At 40.9% G+C, this 11531-nt stretch overlaps 1 protein-coding gene across 1 annotated transcript; it reads left to right on the forward strand.

Moving 5' to 3' along the window:
* Positions 1–917: 917 nt before the first annotated feature.
* Positions 918–10741, forward strand: LOC131737590 (uncharacterized). The gene is made up of 2 exons (XM_059027840.1): positions 918–1239; positions 9499–10741. Exon 2 carries the CDS (start codon positions 9501–9503, stop codon positions 10536–10538), a length of 1038 nt encoding a protein of 345 aa, XP_058883823.1. The 5' UTR covers positions 918–1239; positions 9499–9500; the 3' UTR covers positions 10539–10741.
* Positions 10742–11531: the final 790 nt, after the last annotated feature.

An 11531-nucleotide genomic window follows, 5' to 3' on the forward strand; every position in this document is an offset into this window, starting at 1 on the left:
GCCAGGACAACACAGACCACTAGCCTGTTTGGGCAGAAACCAGAGGTAGATGTAAATACCCAGGCTGCAAAGGGATCATCAAGGTGCAGTGTGTGAAGTGTGGGGTTTTCCTCTGTTTCACTGCTGAGAAGAACTGCTTTGTGGACTTTCACAAGCAGTGAGATGGACAGAACACATTTGCGCAGGATCACTGGACAAATGTAGTTTTTGTTTATTTTTAATTTATTTTTAACTCAAAATGTTGCATTACGATTCATTGTTTTCAAATCTGAGTCAAAATTATCATTTTGTTCCAAGAAGAAAATGTAATGTCATGCATGAAATTAAAATAAAAAGTTTGATTTTAAAAAAAACTGTGTTACTCTCATTTGTTCTATAGTGGTTCAATGTTGCCTCAAGGTAACGAACCCCAAAGTACCCTCCCAAATTTTGGGGGAGGAATTTAAGTTTTGGTAAGGCTAAGTTGGACCATTTTAAGTGCTAAAAACAAATGAAACATTTTTTTCAACAATGTTTTCACAATGTGGGCAATAGATTGATAAATATAAACTATTAACATATCTATTTTTGAAAGCATTCTTACTTTACAGCATTTTTTCACAACTGCCTAAAACTTTTGCACAGTACTGTGTATATATATATAAATTCATTCGATTTTTTTGGTGTTCATTAAATAGTTTTACCGTTTTTTTAATCACTCACGAATTAAAAAAGAAAATCTTTTAAAATCAAAATCGCAAAATTAACTGTTAATACCGTTCAATAAGGTTACTGTGGCAGGTTTGGGAAATAGCATAAGTGTCTAACTAGGCCTATATGGCGGTTAACCCTGATTTGTTAAGCGTTGTATTCGTGGTTCGTGCGTCTTGTTTTGTAAATATACCATCAAAACGTTTCGATAGTGCACCTACGACACCGTCAGCAAGACCTTACCCCGTGATCGTGACTGAATACCCTGAGCGTCTGCAGCTGCACAGGATCCGCAGAGCTGCTGGCGCTTGTGTCACGTGATGCTTGCTTCTACTAGTCAAGGCGTGTGGAAGCGGGTGGGGTTTTGTACCTGTCTCTACCTTTACCTTAGTGCTCCTGTACGTAAATACATGTGTCGGGGATCGTGCTGAACACGGAACAGCAGTACAAAGAACTCTAGCGACCAAAATTCTTGCTGTTACTTATCACGTCGTGAAGGACAGCAGAGGCTGCTCTACGAACGAAAGATCGTTTTTCTACAGAGATTAAGTAAGTGTTTCTGGATAATATTATAACCCCCCCCCCCCCCCCCCCGGGCTGGTGTAAGGCATGCTTTCCTTGTTTAGACTTTTGCTAAGGGTAATTTGAGTAGCGTAACATTTAAAAGAAAACATTGGCTCTTATTTGACGCAAAGTTTTTTGCATGTAATATTAATTATGTAACTTTTTTTTTTGGTAATATTCTGTGTGTCATGTAAACTGTTCAGACCCTACTTGTATTTGTGGATACACCGACTGATTGCATATTTAATACATTGCTTGACGTTCAGGATCTCCGTGTGCAGGCAACAAACTCGAATTATTTATGTGAGTGGCTACAGGGTTTTTTTTTTTTTTTAGTAGATAGTTCTGGGACCGTTTTTTCAAAACTTTAAATCCGGATCAATTTTGTCTGGATTTTGGAATCCTGCTTTTTGTAAGCCAGATTGTTTGTTTTTATCTGGATAATTTGTATTCCGTTTTTCAGAGAAAGATAGTGTTGGATTACATGTGTCCAGATCAGAAATAATCACGATTAGGAAATCCTGTTTTTTCAAGGCGTGGGCCCCAACTTCTAGTGGATGGGCAAGTACCAAAGGTCTGACGTCACAGGAAACCGTTTACATTACAAACATGATTTAAATCAATTAAAACTCTGAATACATCAAATATCTCCGCGGGGTTTGAGCAGCGCAACGTAGCCAAGTCTGAACATGTATGGTGCTGAGTGAAGCAAGGCGATAATGTTTTTGCAGTTTATAACAGTAGTTGCACGTTTACACTACAAATACAAAACACATAAGCATACATACAACCTACAGAAACAAACACACTGTGCACAATAACTGCAAAAACCACTTCATTTGACAAAGTGCTAACAGAAACTAAAAAAATCCCCAAACAGAAAAAGCTGTATTGTTTTTTTGTTCTTAGCTGTATTGTAATCTCTTAGCTATGTTGTAATAACGTGTTACCTCTGTAAGTGAACCTGCATAAGGGCGTCTGTCAAGCAGAAATTAAAAATCATGCTAAGCTGCTGCCTTCAAACCAAAACTCAAATCTTAGCTGTACAGCTAAACAAAGATACTGCGTTGCCTGCAAAAAACGGAACAAGCAGACAAAAATAGATTTTTTTTAAAAAAACAGCCTTGAGTGACAAATTCAGCAACATGTTCAAGTTTTGTAAACCTTTTAAAATGAATTTGACACGCTAATGAAAAGGAACGTGCAATTCCCATGTTTTGCTGCCTTTAAAATAAATATTATACACGGAAGAAAAGTTAACGACAAACCTTAAATGACAAAACCCACGTTTTTGCATTTATTTACGTTTCTGATACCAACCAAGTAGAAATAATGATTACGTTTTAAAACCACAGATACATTCAAATAATTAATAAATTGTAACATCATACATGCCACTGACTCGCTAGGTCATTGTATGTAGTATGACTCAAACACCAATCATGAAGTCGGTATTTTTTTGACACCGTTGCCATAGTAACCAAATGCACAGCGCTGATAAGTATGACTTCACAATGTGGAATACTGTCAGGAAAATAAAATGCCTGTTTTTCGCGGTAAATTATTTTTTGCTTACGAAATCAGCTGTCGATTCCCCAATGCCTGCCATTGTACACATTTCAAATACACACTAATTTTTCATTTCCCAAAATATTTTTAAGACGGAAAACTGTTTATAGACGGAACACTCCCAACTACTATGTAAACTATTTAAAATATTTGTAGACAAAAAATAAATGTACTTACATATATTCGCGGTGAATGCACTTTAGAGTCAAACAGGCAGCGTCACCAAACCAGCGAGAACACAGTGTTAGATTTTAAGCAATTATTAAATACAGTGAAAGTCAGTCAATTACTTACCGTTGCCTAGTTAGTATCCTCTCGTCTCCGCTCCACCTTACACAGTTTAAGCGTCAGGGCTTGCAGTTATATAGTCAGGACGCTCCAGACAATCGCACGTATCTCTTCAAACAACAGCAATTTTAAGATATCTGTCAGCATTCGGCCAGCTGTCATAACCCTGTTCACTCGAGCCCTTCTATTAAACTAAACTCTTAAAAGAGTGTGCAGATTTGTTTTGCCATGTTGACTGCCGCACTACGACTAACTTATTTTAAAAATGCACATTAAAACGTCTGGGACTTTTTCAACAGGTTGTGAAAAGATCCGCGCCAACTGCCTCACAAGCTGTCAATCAAACGTGGTTTGCACATGATTCGTTGTGTGAGAGGACGATCTCACCCAAAATTGCATCACAATGACTACTTTGCTTTGATTGGCTAAAGCCTGCGGCATATTAAAAAAATAGCTTATTTGACTTAAACTTAAACACCTGCCTTCGGGGCGCACAGTTGATGTTTTTTATTTTTTTTTATTCACATAGGCGCAGATTTGGGTAGGCATCTGTGTGAACTGGGTGGGCCGTGGTTACACCACTGCCTAAGAGTGCGCACGTTTACTTGGTTATGAGACAAACAAATAAGTATGTCAAGAAAATACTCTATCAAGTTATTAAACTAAAAAAAGTATTTGTTTACATAATTAGCACGGAATGTAAACTGACTGCAAAGACTTTAAACAGATTTAAACATCCTCCGCCGCACAATAGAATGTATAAATGGGGTGCTTAAGAGACGATTCGCTTGTTTGGATTACCTGCGTGTGGATCCGCCCAGTGCATGCAACATCATTCTAGCATGCATCGTATTGCACAATATTGCTGTCATGCGCAAGGTGCCATTTACTGGGGAGGACTTGAATGACTTTCCGGAGCCTTAAGAACAACAGCGTGATACACCTTTAAAATCACAGCAGGATGGGTTCCCGAGTGGAGCATCCAGTAAAAGCACTTGCGTAGAGAGCCGGAGGCGCCGTATAGCCTGGACGTCGCCGGTTCGAGTCCAGGCTGTTCCACAGCCGACCGTGGATGGGAGCTCCCAGGGGGCGGCGCTCAATTGGCCGAGCGTCGCCCGGGGGGGTGGAGGGTTAGGTCTGCCGGGGGGTCCTCGGCTCACCGCAACCCCTGTAGTCTGGCCGGGCGCCTGCAGGCTTGCCTGTAAGCTGCCCGAGAGCTGCGTTGTCCTCCAACACTGTAGCGTTTGGGTGGCTGCATAGTGAGTCCACAGTGTGAAAAAAGCGGTCGGTCTGACGGCACACGCTTCGGAGGACAGCGTGTGTTCGTCTTTGCCCTCCCGAGTCAGTGCAGAGGTGGTAGCGGTGAGCTGAGCCTAGTGAAATAATTGGCCATTCCAAATTGGGAGAAAATAATAAAAATAATTGGCAACAATTAAATAATAAAAAAAAAAACAGCAGGATCGACTTGCTGGATGTGCAATGAGAGATTCTTTTGTAAGAAACTACTTTTAAAAGGGTCATGGTTTAAACTTTAATTTAAACTTTGACGAAAAGGTATGTAGGCTGCAGTTTCCTTTTTTTTAATTTCTAAATAACACACACTCACATGCGGATGTACAGCATAGAGTGCCTTGCATAAGTATTCCCCCCCCCCTTGATCTATAGCATATACAGTGCCTTGCGAAAGTATTCGGCCCCCTTGAACTTTGCGACCTTTTGCCACATTTCAGGCTTCAAACATAAAGATATGAAACTGTAATTTTTTGTGAAGAATCAACAACAAGTGGGACACAATCATGAAGTGGAACGAAATTTATTGGTATTTCAAACTTTTTTAACAAATAAAAAACTGAAAAATTGGGCGTGCAAAATTATTCAGCCCCCTTAAGTTAATACTTTGTAGCGCCACCTTTTGCTGCGATTACAGCTGTAAGTCGCTTGGGGTATGTCTCTATCAGTTTTGCACATCGAGAGACTGAAATTTTTGCCCATTCCTCCTTTCAAAACAGCTCGAGCTCAGTGAGGTTGGATGGAGTGCATTTGTGAACAGCAGTTTTCAGTTCTTTCCACAGATTCTCGATTGGATTCAGGTCTGGACTTTGACTTGGCCATTCTAACACCTGGATATGTTTATTTGTGAACCATTCCATTGTAGATTTTGCTTTATGTTTTGGATCATTGTCTTGTTGGAAGACAAATCTCCGTCCCAGTCTCAGGTCTTTTGCAGACTCCATCAGGTTTTCTTCCAGAATGGTCCTGTATTTGGCTCCATCCATCTTCCCATCAATTTTAACCATCTTCCCTGTCCCTGCTGAAGAAAAGCAGGCCCAAACCATGATGCTGCCACCACCATGTTTGACAGTGGGGATGGTGTGTTCAGGGTGATGAGCTGTGTTGCTTTTACGCCAAACATAACGTTTTGCATTGTTGCCAAAAAGTTCGATTTTGGTTTCATCTGACCAGAGCACCTTCTTCCACATGTTTGGTGTGTCTCCCAGGTGGCTTGTGGCAAACTGTAAACGACACTTTTTATGGATATCTTTAAGAAATGGCTTTCTTCTTGCCACTCTTCCATAAAGGCCAGATTTGTGCAGTATACGACTGATTGTTGTCCTATGGACAGAGTCTCCCACCTCAGCTGTAGATCTCTGCAGTTCATTCAGAGTGATCATGGGCCTCTTGGCTGCATCTCTGATCAGTCTTCTCCTTGTATGAGCTGAAAGTTTAGAGGGACGGCCAGGTCTTGGTAGATTTGCAGTGGTCTGATACTCCTTCCATTTCAATATTATCGCTTGCACAGTGCTCCTTGGGATGTTTAAAGCTTGGGAAATCTTTTTGTATCCAAATCCGGCTTTAAACTTCTCCACAACAGTATCTCGGCCCTGCCTGGTGTGTTCCTTGTTCTTCATGATTCTCTCTGCGCTTTAAACGGACCTCTGAGACTATCACAGTGCAGGTGCATTTATACGGAGACTTGATTACACACAGGTGGATTCTATTTATCATCATTAGTCATTTAGGTCAACATTGGATCATTCAGAGATCCTCACTGAACTTCTGGAGAGAGTTTGCTGCACTGAAAGTAAAGGGGCTGAATAATTTTGCACGCCCAATTTTTCAGTTTTTTATTTGTTAAAAAAGTTTGAAATATCCAATAAATTTCGTTCCACTTCATGATTGTGTCCCACTTGTTGTTGATTCTTCACAAAAAATTACAGTTTCATATCTTTATGTTTGAAGCCTGAAATGTGGCAAAAGGTCGCAAAGTTCAAGGGGGCCGAATATTTTCGCAAGGCACTGTATGTGCTGGACAACTAACATTTCTTTTATAGGTTAAGTGCTCTCGAGTAAACGGCCGTTTTCTTTTTCTTTATGCGACAGATGCTGTTAATAAAATGTTTTATACAAACATGAATAATACAATAAAACCAACTGTGGGTAATGTGTTACATTATTTAAGCATATTATTATGTTTTCCATCTAAATGGAGACCAAATTTAATTGTTTCACAAAGTTGTATCATTTGAATCCACCTTCCGAGTGGGATCAGAACAATCCTGATATATGACATCAGAGTAATTGTGATCTCCTCTTTTAAATTCTGATAAACCCAATTGCAATATTTAGTTGTGATTAAAAGTGGGATTGGATTACCAAAACTAGATCCGGATCACAGTAATCTCGATCGCATTTCGATGTTTTGAAAAACCCAGTTTCACAATATAATCAAACACGGAAACCCAATTACCAAAGTTTTGAAAAACTGGCCTCTGTTATTTTTCAGGGAGCGGTATGAAAGTGCTTATGCGCTGTGGTAAAGCGGTTGTTATCCAGTAATTGGAAGCCCAGTTAATAAGAATAGGGGAGACCAGGGACAGTTGTAACAGTTTTTAATTTTGCATCATAACTCCAAGACCATTTGAGCTGGTTTTCCCATTTTGTGATACAAACAACTTACACCTGTCTTTTACCAATTCCCAGCGTTTTCATGTTTGTAGAGGTAATGTAAAGACCACAGTATTGCTTCAAATGTAAGGAGTCCGATGTTACAATGGACCCCATGGCCGGGGGCAGTTGTAACATTTTGTGTATTTTATTTAATAACAAATAAACACCAACATGTTGCATGTCATTTAAAAACAGGGATATCTTTAGTCAATAAGATAGATAGATATATAATGTGAACTGGCCGGCACCGCTCACGGTTCGTTGCCCCTTTAAAAACTGACCCAACACACAGACTTGGATTTTTCAGCGCGGTTGTGCTATTTTTAATAAACACAAAACAAACACAAAACAAAAACCTAACTCCGTTTTGGAGCGCTAACTAAACAGGTTATTCCCTGACTAACTCGCAGGACAGCTACGCCGTTTACCTGCCCAACACACACAAAAACCACAGGCTTAACACAGCACTTACTTTTTAACTCTGGCTACTCGGAGACAGAGCACCTCTGCCTCCTTCTACTCAGCAGCCCTGAGCATTCTGACTGCTCCTCTTTATACCCTGCACCTGGTCCCAATTTCCAATTACCACCCAGGTGCAGGGGATAATTAAACAATTAAACAGTTCACAAACAATGATTAACAGAAAAGCAAAACAATTCAACAATAAACCAAAACAATTAACCTAAACAAACGTGCATATTCACATGTTTTCTCCTTCAGGGAGGCTTTAACCCCCTCCCTGCTATCTCACAATATATATATCCTCATCAGAAAGATCGAACTCTTCCTTTCTCTGGTGTTTTGTCTTTGCCTTTTTCTTTCCAGTTTTCTTTTTTATATTGGCCGAATCAATTTTCCTTTTTGCCTTCTGACCCACAGATTTCTTTTTTCAGCTTTCATGGCTAATTTTACCTGTGTGTCAGTGAGAACTGCTGTTACTTTCCTCTTTCTCCCTTCTGTTTTGATTTGCCTTGGGCCTGCTTTGGAACGGGCAGACGGCGACTGGAGAGAATGCTTCCTTTTGTGTCTCTCTCTTGGAGAGCTTGATTATAGCCTGATGTACTTGCCTCTGGAGAGGTGACTTGAGGTGTGGTTGGAGAGGTGACTTGAGGTGTGTTAGGAGAGGTGACTTGAGGTGTGGTTGGAGAGGTGACCTGTGTTGGGAGAGGTGACCTGAGGTGTGGTTGGAGAGGTGACTTGAGGTGTGGTTGGAGAGGTGACTTGAGGTGTGGTTGGAGAGGTGACCTCATGTGTGGTTGGAGAGGTGACCTCGGGTGTGGTTGGAGAGGTGACTTGAGGTGTGGTTGGAGAGGTGACCTGAGGTGTGGTTGGAGAGGTGACCTGAGGTGTGGTTGGAGAGGTGACCTGAGGTGTGGTTGGAGAGGTGACCTCGGGTGTGGTTGGAGAGGTGACTTGAGATGTGGTTGGAGAGGTGACCTGAAGTGTGGTTGGAGAGGTGACTTGAGGTGTGGTTGGAGAGGTGACTTGAGGTGTGGTTGGAGAGGTGACTTGAGGTGTGGTTGGAGAGGTGACCTGTGTTAGGAGAGGTGACTTGAGGTGTGGTTGGAGAGGTGACTTGAGGTGTGGTTGGAGAGGTGACTTGAGGTGTGGTTGGAGAGGTGACCTGAGGTGTGGTTGGAGAGGTGACCTGAGGTGTGGTTGGAGAGGTGACCTCAGGTGTGGTTGGAGAGGTGACCTCGGGTGTGGTTGGAGAGGTGACCTCGGGTGTGGTTGGAGAGGTGACCTGAGGTGTGGTTGGAGAGCTGACCTGTGTTAGGAGAGGTGACTCCGATGCATTTGTGTTTTCATTTGAAAGTGAAGCAGGTGGAAGTGGCCGATCAGTGACAAAAAACAGTGCGTATTTAGTGAACTTACTTATAAACTAGACACTTTGGAGCCGTTGGGAATGAACATTCTATTCTGAGGTCATCATCCTCATCAGCAACATCAGCAACATTCTGGAATTTTATTTAAAAGACTACTTGTTTGTTTTTTTATCAACTTCTTAAAGCACTGTTTTTTCGTATTCAGCCGATGAAGGACTTGTAGTCTGAAACGTCCTGATAATTGATTTGTAATCAATTATTCTACCTTTTTAAGTACCTGAAATATCCTTTTCTTTTTTCTTATTGATCATTTTGGTACACAGCAGTTTTCCTTTTTATCAAACTTTACACATATATATATATGGACTCAGTGACTTGTCATCCTGCTGCTCAAGTTATAAATAGCTTTACATTTCATAACAATCCCAGGATATTTGAGACATTTTAGTTATTTTGACAATAATCATGATTTATTGTGATCATTTACTGCCGATAATCAATAACTAAAACTTTCATTATCACCCAATTGTATCTGTGTCTGTCTCCCCACCTTAGATTTGAACCTACAACCAAGAAATGGTGTTTAATTAATGGTGTCTTTGTATGTCTGCAGAGATGACCGTGTCTAAAATCGTTCCCAAGAACAAGGCTCCTGGGGTGGATTTCTGTGGAGTGAAGCAGTACTATTACATCATCCGATCTGACCTCGGCTGCTACATGAGATCTAGCAACTTCCATGAAGGAAGAGACCTGTCTGTGTTCAGCCTGCATCAGTCCTGCCGTGGAGGAGACTTCTACCTGGCTCACCAGGATGATCTCTTCTACATCATCAAAGGGAAAGAGTATCGCCGGGTCACCAACATGAACACGGACTCTGGGGCCGAGGTCTTCAGTCTCCACCCCAACTGTCAAGGAGGCGACCACTACCTGTCTGCCTTCGGGAACGTCTACATCATCTTCCAAAGCAAGGGCACTTACCATCGCACTTCCAACATGAACAAGGACAGCGATGGCGTTGACTTTCCTCTCCATTCTGCCTGCAGAGACGGCCTGTATTACTGGGGCATTGACAGCTACTACTATTTTGTAAAGCCTGATGACAAATGGGGAGTCCAGTATTACAGGTGCACCAACTTCAACACGAACCAAGACCCTGACACTTTCTCCTTCCACTCGGATGTGGTCAACTTCCTGCCCGGTGGCTTGTCCATTTCTCAGGGTTCAGCCTTTGGGAAATGGGAGAACATCAAGACCATCTCCAACGACTCTGCGCAACCCCTGAAATGGACCAAGAAGATTACCAAGAAAGTGGGCTACACCAAGGAGAAGATGTCCAGCATGGAGCACAACTGGAAGATCTCGATGAGCGCCACCTATCAGGCCGGAGACCTCACTGCAGCCTTTGCTAAGTATCAGTTCTCTCTCAGTGCTGAGTACGGTGGAACAAGCATCAACACAGAAAAGGAAGACTGGAGTGAAGCTACGGAAGTTGAGGAGAGCATTGAAATGACCATCCAGCCCAATGAAAAGGTCTATATCTGGCAGTACAACCTCGGTTTTGGCAAGGAATCGGTTTTGTTCTGTCGGGATCTCAAAATCACTAAAACTTCCACTCCGCCTACTGAAATACCCCTTCCACCCTCCACACAGTAACTGATGACATCACTACAGCTTCCTGTAGGCCCCGCCTCCTACATGAACGCACTGCTGTAAAGTTATTGTATAATGTCTCTCTTCCTAATTTGTTGTTTTCAAGGTGATTGGAATGTGAAACCAATGGAAACAAATGCTGAGATGTGTTAAAAAAAATCTAACTCTTATTGTACTGAAATCAATAAAAAGATAAATAAGCTGCATACCTTGAGCCCAAATCATTATTTCTCTTCTGCATCACCCTCCAATATAGTTTCTGTAACTAGGAACCAGGCCTGGGAACATGATCTATTCTAATATCCTTGGCAGAAAGCAAATAGAATTTGGAGATCTTTAAATCTTTTTGTGGTAAGTAAATATATGTGTAATATATGAAGTAATTTTAATTGTTAGAAGGACAGTAGAGGAGTAGCAACTATAACTACTACTGCAGATATACAGCTCCAGTTCTGAACAAGATCAGATATAACCGTGCTAGAAGTGCAGTAGAGGAGTGAATAGGCATACAAATAAATAAATAAACGCATGCACTATATATATATATATAACATTCATTCATTCATGTTCATTAAAAAATTCTACCTGTTTAAAAAAAATAAATAAATAAAAAAAAGTCCTAAACTCAAAACCACAAATGATGACCAATTAACTGTTAATAATGTTCAATAAAGTTACTGTGGCAGGTTTGTCCAATAGCGTAAGTGTCTAACTAGGCCTATATGGCGGTTACCTCGGTTCGTTTGGTAAGTTCTATACTAATTTGTGCCTACAAATATTGTAATAGGTATATAAATAGATACTACTTTAAAATATTCAATTAATTTGGTTGTTTTTGTTAATGTTTATTTTAATGTTCAGTTTATTCATGTATCTATTTATCTATCTATATGGCGATGTACCGTTCTTGTCGACTACGTATTTGTTTTTCATTTGTGCACAAAATGATCCTTCCGACATTACAACAGACTTAAAATAAGGTGTTAGTTGTTGAAG

The sequence above is a fragment of the Acipenser ruthenus genome, chromosome 7, assembly GCF_902713425.1.
Source record: "Acipenser ruthenus chromosome 7, fAciRut3.2 maternal haplotype, whole genome shotgun sequence".
In the NCBI taxonomy this organism is placed as follows: Eukaryota; Metazoa; Chordata; class Actinopteri; order Acipenseriformes; family Acipenseridae; genus Acipenser; species Acipenser ruthenus.